The sequence below is a fragment of the Petaurus breviceps genome, unplaced genomic scaffold, assembly GCF_028583685.1.
Source record: "Petaurus breviceps papuanus isolate PSGF00001 unplaced genomic scaffold, PetGlider_PUasm1.0 90701, whole genome shotgun sequence".
Classification (NCBI taxonomy): domain Eukaryota; kingdom Metazoa; phylum Chordata; class Mammalia; order Diprotodontia; family Petauridae; genus Petaurus; species Petaurus breviceps.
In genome coordinates, this window is record NW_027187316.1 from 8,841,288 (window position 1) to 8,854,257 (window position 12,970).

Sequence of the window (12,970 nt, forward strand, 5' to 3'; positions counted from 1 at the left end):
GAAAAGTAAAGCAAGTGGGGTAAGGGAAAATGCCAGGATGATGGGGCTCTCTGCTGCTGCTCAAAGTAGAACTCAGAGATTGTGCAACAGAAGCAGAAAAAAGTCAATAAGAAAAAGAAACCAAGTAACTCTATGACTTTTGTCCTCTCTTGCTTATTGATGGTGTGCCTGGAACCAGTCCTTTCACACTTCAGGCTATAGAGGAGCTGATGACATCCCCTCTACCCTGTGTTTACAGTGAGTATTCTCTGTACATCCTACCCAGGCAGCTTCCAAGCCATTCTTGGGGGAAAGGGGACTTTTATTCCAATAGGGCTTACCCCAGAGCATTAAAAGTAGTTTTATAATTAAAAAAAAACACTAACTAAAAATGCATGGTAATCAAATTCCAGGGCTTTTGCTTCCCCATATCATGGCTCAGATACTCCCATTACTCCTTTAGTTTTGGAGTATCAGTCTGTGCTTTAGCCTCTTCTCTTTCAAAAGAATGAATGAAAAAGCATTTAAGTGCATATGGATACAAATAAAAAGACAGAAGTGTGTGTCTGTTCTCAAGGAGTTCATATTCTAACAGGGGATACAGCCTACACAGAAAGTTTCCACTGCAAGTCATATGGAAAAGTCCTGTGATCTGTAGGGTGTAAGCAGCAAAACAAATCATCATGTATCTTTAATGTCATTTCCACTGATAAAATCAGTTTCTGATATTGAACCATTTGATGATGGTTCAAGGACTTTGGTGGTGAGAAGTTTCTTTTCTGAATCTTAGGTTGCTTTTTCTACAACACCTCCAGAGGCAATGGCCAGTCCACATCTCCACAGGGGCTGATTCCCAGGATGATGGTGGTGGTGGTTGCTGTGGCAACTGGACTTGGGGTCTAGCGGGAACTGCTACTCCTGGGGTTTTTTGGCTCACCTGCCAGCAGGTAGCAGTTGGGAAGCAGTGAGGAAGGTGGACATCTTTGATAATTGCTCCCTTAGTGATGGCAGTGAGGGCCAGGCTCTAAATAGAACTGGTGGTTGGTGCAAGAGCCTGACACTGCAGGAATTCCCTTCCTCTCTCCTGTTGAGTTCTAGGATCATGGTGACCAGGAACTCTTTCCTCCTTAACCCTGGTGGCTTGAGGTTCAGCTATTTGATACTCTTGCAAGAAGCTAGAATTCAGGAATTCTCACTCTTGAGACCACAATAGTTCCTCACTCCACACCTGCACCACACTTGAGAGCATGTGTGCCTCATTCACAGCTTCTCCAAGGCTAGGTCCAGGGAAAAAATATACTACTCCCCAGCTATCAACTATCTCTAGGGCTGAGGTGGGGGTAGGGGTGGTGGGGGAAGAGGTGTTACTGTGAAGGTATACCAATGTGCAGGTGCCCTCCAGGAACCAAAGTCCATTCTCAAGTAGATATCTGACCTGTACCCAGAAAAGGAAAAGAGACAAAAAGAAAGGGTGTGATTAAACAATCATTTTAAAGGCTAGCACCAAGTGTGGTTCCTCCTTCAATGATATGTCCATTTACTAAGTGTTAACAGGCAAGGATCATAGACCTAGTTCTGAAGTGGTTAGAGTCAACCAATTCATCCTTGTCAATGATATTCCAAATTGCTTTCCTAAGAATTAGGTCCTCACTTGTATAATTAAGAAAAACAACTAAGCAAAAACAACTGGTACAATCTCTCCCCTCTCCATGCTCAGTGATCAAGTGATAGTGGCATCCTTGCTATTTCTCACACAAAACACTGCATCTCTTGACTCTGGGCATTTTCACTGACTTTGCCTTGCCTCAGACTCCTTTCTCATCTCTGCCTCCTGGCTTCCCTGACTTCCTTCAAGTCTCAATTAAAGTCTCATTTTCTGCAAGAAGCCTTTCTTGGTTTTTAGTTCCTTCCCTCTAAAAGCATCTCCAATTTATCTTGTAATTTAGCTGATTTGCTTATTGTCCCCTCCATTAGACTGTAAGCTCCTGAGGACAAGAACTGTCTTTTGCCTTTTTTTTTTTTGTATCCCTGAAACTTAGCACAATGCCTGGAATATGATAATAGGTACATAATAAATACAATTGATTTGACAAGACCTGGCTATCTGATATTATGTCCTTTTCTGTCGAGAAGAAGAAAGTATGTTACTTTATCCGTTCTCTAGGGCAAAAATTGGTTATCTATTTAGAGTTCAACTTCCATTTAGTGTTCATTTTGTTTACATTATTTTGATCATTGTTCTAGTTCTTCTCACTGTATCAGTTCATACAAGTCATACACATTTTTCTGAATTCTTCATATTTGTAATTCCTTACTGCACATTACATTGCATTCCATTCACATTTGTAGTTTGTCTAGCCACTGTCATGGAGCACTGACTGACTGAAATCATCTCCTACTACACACACACACACACACACACACACAAATGCTGCTCTGAATGCTGGAATATATATTGGACCTTTCTTTTTTTTAATCTTTCAATTGTTTGAGATTTATGCCAATAATGGGATTGTAGCCTATTCTTTTTTTCTTTTTGGCCTTTTGGAGGGCAATTGGGGTTTTAAGTAACTTGTCCAAGGTTACAAGGCTAGTTTTTTTGTGTGGGTGTTAAGTGTCTGAGGCCACACCCGAACTCGGGTCCTCCTGACTCCGGAGCCAGCTCTTTACTCGCCTATTCTTTTGAAGAATGTTTATAGTGACAAATTTTTGTCCTTTATAAATGGATTTGATTTTTGGAAACAACTGAAATTCATTTGGAGTCAGACCTGGTGAGTAATGCCATATTTGGACAAAAATAAGCCTATGAAGAACTCAGTTTTGTTTTCTTAGCTGACTCCTAAATGATCTCTGAAAGCAGTTCCAAATGAGGAGATCCAAAGATATCCTAGGCATCACTGAAGTTGCTTCCAGAGGCAATGCTCTATGCTTATCTACAAAATGCTCCTTAACTCGTCTCCCTGCTTTTAGTCTTTCCCCTCTCCAATATGATTGACTTGATATTAGGAACCTCGTAGTGTTGGAGTGAGTTTCTTATCCACACGTGTTCTTCATATGCAAGCCCTTTATGGGTGATCTCTGTACTTGCTCACTCTCCTCAGTGATGGTGCGTATATTTGTAGGGCTGTGTATATTAGGTTTATGGAGGGAACATTCTATTGTAAATCTCCTTCCTATGTTAATACAGTAAATGCCTTTTCTTTGAATTAATTGTGTCCTCTGGCTGACTATTGAAAAGCAAATATATCAGTGGAGGTCTGTGAGCTGTAATTTTGGGAAATGGATCCACAGAATAACACAGGGATACCTATCTGGCAGTAGAACCACTCTATGAGTGTGATTTACAGGGGGAGAAGACACTGAGTTATTTCAAATGAAGTAACAATAGAATAATTTGCACAGTTAAAACTTATCACCTTCCTTTATAGTGCTATTTGTAACAAAATGTAAAGATATTTTAACAGTAAACTCCATTAGCAATTTGGAAATATTCCCCAAAGGCTACAAAACTATGCATTCCTTTTGACCCAGCAATAGCATTACTAGGTCTGTATTGCAAAGATATACACACACACATATACATACATATACACACATATGTATAATATACATATATTATATATAATATACATATATATTTAAAAGGACTCATATGTTCAAAAATATTTATAGCCGCTCTTTTTGTGGTGGCAATGGCAAAGGATTGGAAATTAAGGGGATGTCCATCAATTGGGAAATGACTGAACAAGTTGTGGTATGTGATCATGATGGAATACTATTGTTCTGTAAGAAATGATGAACAAGATGCTTTCAGAAAAACCGGGGAAGCTTTACATGACCAGATGTAAAGTGAAATGAGCAGAACCAGGAGAACACTGTATACACTAATAGCAATGTTGTACTATAATCAACTGTGAATGACAACTATTCTCAGCAATACAATGGTCTAAGACAATTCTAGAGGACTCATGATAAAAAATACTATCCACCTCCAGAAAAAGAAGTGAAGGAGTCTAAATGCAGATCAAAGAATACTTTTTTAAAACTTTATTTTTCTTGGAGTTTTTTGGTCTGTTTTCTTTCACAACATGACTAGTATGGAAATATTTTTGCATATCTACACATGTATAATCTATAGCAAATTACTTACCTTCTCAATGAGGAGGGTGGGGAGGGAGGGAGAGAGAATTTGGAACTCAAAACTAAAAAATAAATGTTGAAAATTTATTACCTGTAGGGGACGCTAGGTAGCACAGTGAAGAGAGTACTGGCCCTGAAGTCAGAAGAAACTGAGTTCAAATTCAGCCTCAGACACCTGGCACTTCTTGGGCAAGTTACTTAAACCGAATTGCCTTGCCTCCCCCCTCCTAAAAAAAAAAAGTAAATAAAAGTAGTGGAAAATTTATTACATGGAAAAATCAAATAACATATTGGAGGGGGGGAAAGTAAGCTCCATTGGAAATGTGTAATTATTCTTGGGATGTTGACTGCACTTTTAAATTTAATATGACAAATGTTATCATTCTGTGAGCAAACTTATGCACCAAGCAAATAATTGCTGTTGAATATTTCTGTAATATTATCAATGACAGAATCATAGATCTGTAGGTATCGACCCAGAAAGGACAAAGATTTGTCACTCCTAAGATTATTCAAAAGAATAGGCTACAATTCAAAGGGGGCAGCTAGGTGGTGCAGTGGACAGAGTGTTGGACCTGGAATCAGAAAGACCTGAGTTTAAATCCAGCCTCAGACATTTTGTAACTGTGTGATCCTCAATATCTGTTTGCCTCAGTTTCCTCATCTGTAAAATGGGGATAATAATAGCACCTACCATCCAGGGTTGTTATGAGGATCAAATGAGATAATAATTGTAAAGTGCTTAGCACAGCACTTGCCACATAGTAGGCACTTAATAAATGCTCGTTCCCTCCCTCTTCTCTTCCCATCTAGTCAAACAATTGTTTTCTGTTCTGTTCAGGAATTCTGAGGGCCTTCCCCTCCCAGACTGATATTTCTGTGATAGTAAACTAGGTCTCCTTTTGTCTCAATTCTTACATAATCCTTAGTCATTGTATGGGTGTCAACTCAGACAAACGGAGACCCGGGGAAGACCTTAATTTAGAAAGGTCAAGGTGTATCTATCACTGCATCCTGGACCATTACCAGTCAAGTGACCTTTGTCTTGCCACTGAACTTCAATGATGCTGGAGGAAGGAGTGAGGCAGATGACTTTGTGTAGCTCTATCTCACTTAAATCTTATTCATTTGAAAATTAAGACATCACGCTCGTGATGTCATTAGTCCCCTTTGAGACTGAAAGACCAACAACAATAGTGAGAAATGGGCTGAAACCAGGGATACAGAGTGATTTACTCACATTCACAAAGGCAATTAAACATCAGAAGTGGGATGCTCCTCCCTCTATGTATGCCCATCACCACTCCTCCATGCCTGAGTCAAATGACTTACTGTGGAAGAAAAAAGTCATTAGGTGACCCCCTCCCTGAATTTAACAGACTGATCCTCAACTGACAGACACACAGTCTGTCCATGAGACCAGCAGATCTTTAATGATCAATTTAGAAGGAGGAAGAAAATAATTTTAAGCACTTAACATTCTTTTCTTTCCCTGGTCTATAAAACAATCATCTATTTTTATATTTTACTATTTGGGTTTTTTTTTGTTTTGTTTTGTTTTCTTGTAGAATTCTTGTCCTCTTGGCAGGAGGGTGGGGAACATAGCCATGTCTCTGTATGAGGGGGAAACAGATGCTAGGATGTTGTGAAGCTGCTGTTGGTAGGCTGCTCAAAAGCTCAGGTCCAGGTGGGGAGACAGGACAAGGCTTTGGAGGAGCTCCCCTGGTTTGAGGTGGCATCAGGAAAGGAAGCGCATCATCTGGCATTTTCTTATTTTTATTAATTAACTTTGCTATTATATAGGTTCTAGGGCAGCTAGGTAGCACAGTGGATAGAACTTCAGTCAGGAAGATCTGAGTTCAGATCCAGTCCCAGACACTTACTAGCTGTGTGATCCTGAGCAAGTAATTTAACCCTGTTTGCCTCTGTTTCCTCATCTGTAAAATGAACTAGAGAAAGAAATAGCAAACCACCTCAGTATCTTTGCCAAAAGAACCCCAAATGGGGTCATGAAGAGTCAGATGTGACTGAGAAATCACTGAACAACAATGACAACATCATGTAGATGCTAAGCTTAATTGCTTTGGTGCTGCAGAAGTACAACTGTTCTCAGCCCTCTGATTTTAGCACCAAAGCCCCTAGTTGTGACTGGAGAACAATGCCTTTCCAGACTTGTGCGATCTAACAAAGGTTTGTGCTCTGCTCACAGTGACTTCAGGAACTCCAGGACATCTCCTGGCCAAGATGGGGCAGTAGAGGAGAGCTCTAGTATGGGCTTTTTGAATAAACACAGTTTATTCCTAAACAAAGAGACATTTAGGGTTATTATACTTTGAAAACTGGGTGGATCCAGGATCTTAGAAGAGAGGGTACTCCCACCATCAATGCAGAGAGACTGCAGTGCCTCCATGCCTTTACATCCCATGTGATTCTTGTCCAGGTCCTTCCATAAATGCTCCTTAAGGGTCGACACGATTTACCGAAGGCCTTTTAATGGTCTGTGAATATAAGTACAGTACTCAGGCTGTCTGCTATTCCTGGGTCTCCCTATGCACTAGCCAACCTCATTTTCCAATCCTAAATGTCCTTGATGAATGTCTTTCATGGCACTTCTTACATGCAAATCATCATTAGTAATATGCCACAGCCTTCTTACACCCACCCTAAGTATTTCCATCGCCCTTTGGAGGCACCCACAATTTTGATTTTTCAGAGATTGTGGGTGTTCCATGATTCACAGCCAAATGGCATTACCAGGAAAAAAAAAAAACTGATGTTGAAAAGATGGTTGTCTTCTTAGTAAATTCCAGGTCCATATTAAGCATTATGAATATTAAGAAAACTATCAATAGCTTGACAGACATGAAGTACCTACTATGCACAAGACATTGTACTAGGGCTGCAAAGACAACACATTCCCTCTCCTCACAGAGATTTTGTTCAGACCCTATAAACTAATATAGTAATTCTCAAAGTATAGACTGTGAAGTCCTGGGAGTTCCAAAGACTTTAAGAGGGTCCATAAGGTAAAAAATATTTTCAGAATAATACTGGCATTATTTTCCTATTAAAACAACCCTTCCTTTTCGAACTACATATTTGTGTGTGGCTAGATTTTTTTTTTCATATACTTCATCTATAACAACAGATTGAATTCAGAAGTAGATATGAGAATCCAGCTGTCTTCTATTAAACCAAACATTAAAGAGATTTCAAAAATATGTAAAACAAGGCCAATATTAGGATTTTTTTTTGTTTTGTAAAGTATATTTTTCCTTAAAATGTTACTTATGTTAAACATGTAATGGGTTCATTGTTATTTTTAAATGAATTGATAAATAAAATGTCAGTTTTAATTTCTAATAGAGTAAATATTGATAGACATAATCCAAATGAAGAAAGTTCTTTGAGTTCTTCAATAATTTTTATGTCCGTGAAAGCCTCCTGAGAACAAAAATTGGGGAATTGTCTGAAGTAGCGTTAGGAACTCTCAGTAAGGAAATTCCCTCTGCCTAAGACGTACAACTGATAGCCTTAGATGTTAAGAGACTTGCCCAGGGTCTTACAGCAAATATGTATCAGAGTCAGGGACTTGAAAACACTTCTTTCTGACTCAGGAGTCAGTTTTCTATAATAATAATAATAACATTTAAATAGTATTTACTATGTGTCAGGCATTTTACAATTATTATCGCATTTGATCCTCACAAAAACCCCGGGAGATAGATTAGTATCCCCACTTTAAAGATGGTGAAACGGAGGCAAACAAATGTTAAGTGGCTTGCCCAGGATCATACAGCTACGAAGGTCACATTTCACGCTTCAAAATTCCAGGTAGATGCTCCAGTTTCTCATCCTGGTAGCCTACCTTCCTCCCGAGTGCAGGGTCCACACCATCCACACTGATGCCCCACCCTTCAGCCTACCTGGAGGAGAGCACTACACTAGTGTCCCTGCCCTAGGGACCTCAAGGGTTGAGGAAGAGAAAGCCAGAGAGCATTCTCTTCTGCAACACCCATCTATCCCCTTTCATCCCATTACTAAAGTCCCTGAGGGACTGAGCTGCAAACAGAGACACTTTAAGGGAAGTGTTTACAGAACCCTCACAGCCCATCTCAGTCCCCACTTGACTTCCCTCCACCTCCAGCCACCCGCCTCCTCTCTATCCCTCACACCTCAAGAAATTTCACTTTTCGGCAGTGCCAGTGAAGAAACCCAGAGTTCCCAGGTAGAGGAGGCTGAAACTCCTAACAGCCAATAGTAACTGAGATAAAGGAACCAATGCCCAATGAGGCTTGGGAGTACGACAGTGGGCGGGGAAGGAAGGGAGGCCAAGTGGGCTTAAGACACCGGAGCCTGGAGCCACAGGTCCCAGAGCTGCTCTGGAGTCGGAGGGAGCCATGAGCTGGACGTGCCCGCGCTGCCAGCAGCCTGTGTTCTTTGGTGAGGCTAGGGGAATCTGGGGGAGACCCAGGGATGGATTTGGGGGAGACGCTGGGAACAAAGTTTGAAGAAGTTGAGAAAATTTGAGGGAGACTCTGGGAGTGAGTTTGGGGAAGATCCTGGAATGGAAAGAATTTGGGTGATACCTTGGGAGACAGTTTGTGGAGGAAACCCCAGGGTACAAAGAAGTTAGAGAAAACTCTGGTAACAAAGTTTTGGGGATATTCTGGGAGAAAGGTATGGGGAGACCATGAGTTAAATACAGGAGAGACTGTGGGAAGAAAATTTGGTGAGGACACTGGGAGGAGTTATTCAGGGAGGGACTGTAGTAATTTAGGATATGACAGATCCTGGGAGACCTCAGGACCTGAGGACAGGAAAGGGGGTGGGAAAGCATATGAGACCCCAGGATTTCCTCTCCTTTGCAATTAGTACTGTATGATATCCCTGGATGACTAGGTAGGGACTGGAAGTAGGGGAATCTATCTCTTATCTCTATCTCCCATGTCCTGGAGTAGAGTCCCAGGGATGGGGCTGGCATGTTTGGAGGTCCTCTCTGCTTCTTCTTGGGTGAATTGGCTTTAAGACTCAGTATCAAAAGCTGGCAAAGATGCCCATTGTAAGGGAAAAGGTTTAGGTAGAGTGGGGGAATGAGGAGTGGTCTCTACCAAGTCCCCCAACACTCCTCAAGGGTTGAAGAAGAGAAAGCCAAAGAGAGCGTTCTCTTCTGCAACACCCATCTATCCCCTTTCATCCCATTACTAAAGTCCCTGAGGGACTGAGCTGCAAACAGAGATCCTGACACTCGGTTGTCCACTCTGTTCCTTCACACAGCTGAAAAGGTGAGCTCCCTGGGTCAGAATTGGCATCGATTCTGCCTGAAATGTGAGCGCTGCCACAATGTCCTTGCTGCGGGTGGACATGCTGAGGTGAGGCCCCTATTGGGAGGGTAGGAGAAGAGTTGGGAGGGAAAGGAAGGGGAGGAGAGAGAAGCTGGTATGACCCAAATGGGTAGAGAGATAAGCATGAGGGCTGTCCAGATTATCAGCCCTGAATGCCCTGCCTGGCTGTCCTTTCTGTGCCTGGATCATATCTCTTATCTGACTGCCCTTTCTTAGCTCTCTCCCCCATCCCTAAATCAATCTCTCCCTAAAGCACACGGTGAATAGAGCACTGGGCCTAGAGTCAGGAAAACCTGATTTCAAATCTGACCTCAGAAACTTACTAATTGCGTGCCCCTGGACAAGTCACATGACCACTCTTTGCCTCTGTTTCCTCATCTGTAAAATGAGGACAATAAAAGCACCTACTTCACAGGGCTGTTGGGAGGATCAGTGAGAGAATAATTGTAAAGCTCTTAGCACAGTATCTGGCACATAGTAAACACTATAGGTTTATTGTTGTTGTTGGTGGTGGTGGTGTTGTCATGACATTTCCCACATACCTCCAAACCAATTCTAGCTTCTCCAGTCCCCAAGGACCTTTCAGTCAGCCACCATTTCCCATTCTACACCCTCTCACTGCCTAGCACCAACTTTGACATCAGGGAAACTTTGCTTCATCCCTATTTAATTTTAAATCCTGGTCCAGGAGTTGCATTAGAAGGAGGGCTGGTGGGGAGGGGAGGTTAAAATGGAAAATTGTCTTCTGGTCATTGAAGTTCCCCTTCTGCAGCTGGTCATGAGTCAGCCCAGTGCCTGGCTGACCCTAGGTGAACCCCAAAGTGGTGCCTGTCCAGGCCAGTCATATTTGGAAGCAGATAGATTCCCTTTCCTTCTCCACTGATTGCAGGATACAGGTCAGATTGGAAGGGATAGGGGGATCAGCATCTTCCAATTATAAGTTATAATACACTTTGGGTATTATGGGAGAACAGGTGCTCCCTGATTCTCTAGACAGCTTTTCGATTATGGGGTCCATAGAGGATTGGAACTTTAGGACCCTGAACTGAAGTAGATTGTGTCTTCCCCTCAGCTGGAAAACAAGGGGCATGGAGTGAGGGTGGGGGTAAGAATCCCCTGGGAATTCTCCATAGGATCTCTGCAGTGACTTCACCACTTTTCCCAACTCCTGCTTTCTCTCTGAATTCAGCATAATGGAAAGCCATATTGTCACAAACCATGTTATGCTGTTCTCTTTGGACCCCAAGGTAAGTGCCTGTCCCTACAAGGGATGGAGGGAGGGATGGAGAGCAGTGTCTCATCCTGAAACTGAAAAAGAGGGATATGATGAAATGGTCCTAAGAACTGGAGCTTTGGGTTTGGGAAGGGGCAGGGAGCAGTTCCCAGAAAGGATGTTGGGGCTGGGCAAGGGGCATCTTCTGGGCATACTTGGACACCCCCATTCTCACCTCTACTCTTTTTTTCCTCTCTGTTCTGGGTTTTAGGGATCAAAATTGGTGGGGTGGGCTCCTACATGGAAGATCCTCCCCGTCCTCCAACCCCCATCACCGCCATGCCCTTAACTGCTGGCAGCTTCAGTCCACCTAGGAGCAGGACAGGCCTCCCTCAGGCCAAGAGGGCAAGGAGGAGTAAGTGCCCTTTTGGAGTAAGTGGAGTATATAGCATCAGAAAAACATTACCCATAACTCAAGTTCTTGCCCCTTCTGGGGTAGCAGGGAACTCAGAATTACTGGGAAAGGACAGATGAAGGTTTTCTACTCCAATACCCTCATTACCACCCCTCATCTCTGGGGCCAGAAATAATAGCAATATTTGTACCACATCCTGTTATATTTTCCAAAACACTTTTCAAGACATGGTTAGAGTCCCACTCTGATGTGCTGGCTGTGTGGTCTTGGGCAAATCTATGTCTGGGCACCCCTCTTAAGAGCAGCCCTGCCAAATTCAAATAGAAAACAGATCTCTGTGGCCCACATATTGATTTAGGAAACCTCAGGTTGACATGGTGTATGCTGTATTATATTTTTGTTTATTTTGTTAAACATTTCTCAATTACATTTTAATCTGATTGGAGCTAAGGCTATCAGGGGGTTGGGCTGAAAGGTGCTAACTTAAATTAACAGAGACAATTTGCTTACTCTGAAGTTCCCTTTACCAAGGAGATCACAAATTCATTTCCAATCTCTTTCTCATTGGATTCTTACACCAGTTCTGTAAGGTGGGCAGGGTGATCTCTCTGCTGTCATGGCAAAGATGATTCCCAGATCTGTGCACCTAACTGATGTCTCCCCTGAAATTCATCCTACATTTCCAACTGGCTGCTGGATAACTCCTCTTTGATGTCCCATTGGCATCTCAAAGTCTGCATGTCCCCAAATGGAAACTAGTATGTTTTGACCTAAACTCCCCTCTCCTCCATCCTTTCCCCCTCGGCTCCCCTGCTTCTATTGAGAATGCCTTCCTTCTACTCACCCAGGTTCATAATCTTGGAGTGCTTTGATTTTTCCCTCTCCTTTACTTGGCCTATATGCCATTAGTCACCAAATCTTATTGATTCTATTTCCAAAGCATCCATCAAATTCTTCCCCTTCTCTCCACTCCTATGGCCTCTCCTCTGGTTCAAGCTCCTCACCTCTCATTCCTTACTTCACTATTATTACAAAAGCTTCCTAATTAGACCCACCCTGCCTGTAGTCTCTCTTTGACCATCCATCCATCCATCCATCCATCCATCTATCCATTCATCCATCTATCACTAAACTACCAAAATTATCTACCAAAGAAACAATGCTGCAGGCTCTGTTTCCTGCCCAGAAACTTTCAGTGGCTTCCTATTGTTCATATGTTTTCTCCTGTCTTAAGAGAAAACAAAATTCTTCAGCCTGGGATTTAAGTGCCACCCCCACAGAGTCACAACCTACCCTTCCTGCCTCATCCCCTTCATATACTCTATGTTATAGTTGAGGGATGGGGCTCCAGTTGTGGGCAGAATACATTCCAGAAAGTGGAGAATAGTGCCTTCAGAGACACACTTGGAAGACTTCCCATTTTTGCCTGTTTAGGTCTTGTTTATCTTTACCTGTGTAATATCTGTTTATTAATATATTTATTATAATAATATATTATTTCACTTATATATTTATAGAACATATATTTATTTTCTGTTTATAAAATTTATTTTGTAGTTATTTATGTTTATATATAATATATACATAGTATATTTGTTTTATGTTTATTATATTTTGTAAGTTTATTTTGTTTCATATATGTATATCTTATATATTTATTATTATATTCTATATAATTATATTAAGACATAATATAATGTTTATAAATAATCTACTGTGTGTGGCACACTGTACGAGGCAGTGGGAAGAGACAAATTAGTGCCCAGCAGAGAGAATTGGAAACTTCACTTTGTATTATAGATCTGTTCCTTAGTATCTGTGTGACCTTGGACACATCATTTCCCTTTTCAGGTCTTCAGTTTTCTCATGTGTAAAAAG

The 12,970-nt window shown here is 41.7% G+C and overlaps 2 protein-coding genes across 2 annotated transcripts in view; both read left to right on the forward strand.

Moving 5' to 3' along the window:
- MEA1 (male-enhanced antigen 1) overlaps positions 1-12,970 on the forward strand; it is a 323,822-nt gene that overhangs the window by 21,646 nt on the left and 289,206 nt on the right. The gene's annotated exons all lie outside the window — the stretch shown is intronic.
- Positions 8,519-11,232, forward strand: CRIP3 (cysteine rich protein 3). Its single transcript, XM_069065764.1, has 4 exons — positions 8,519-8,562; positions 9,397-9,491; positions 10,654-10,711; positions 10,949-11,232. Exons 1-4 carry the CDS (start codon positions 8,520-8,522, stop codon positions 11,209-11,211), a joined length of 459 nt encoding a protein of 152 aa, XP_068921865.1. The 5' UTR covers position 8,519; the 3' UTR covers positions 11,212-11,232.

Excerpts from the sequence above, each read along its gene's own strand:
- CRIP3 (XM_069065764.1), top strand. The coding sequence starts at position 8,520 with ATGAGCTGGACGTGCCCGCGCTGCCAGCAGCCTGTGTTCTTTG. Across the intron at positions 8,563-9,396 it reads CCAGCAGCCTGTGTTCTTTG|CTGAAAAGGTGAGCTCCCTG; the intron begins GTGAGGCTAGGG and ends TCCTTCACACAG. Across the intron at positions 9,492-10,653 it reads CTGCGGGTGGACATGCTGAG|CATAATGGAAAGCCATATTG; the intron begins GTGAGGCCCCTA and ends CTCTGAATTCAG.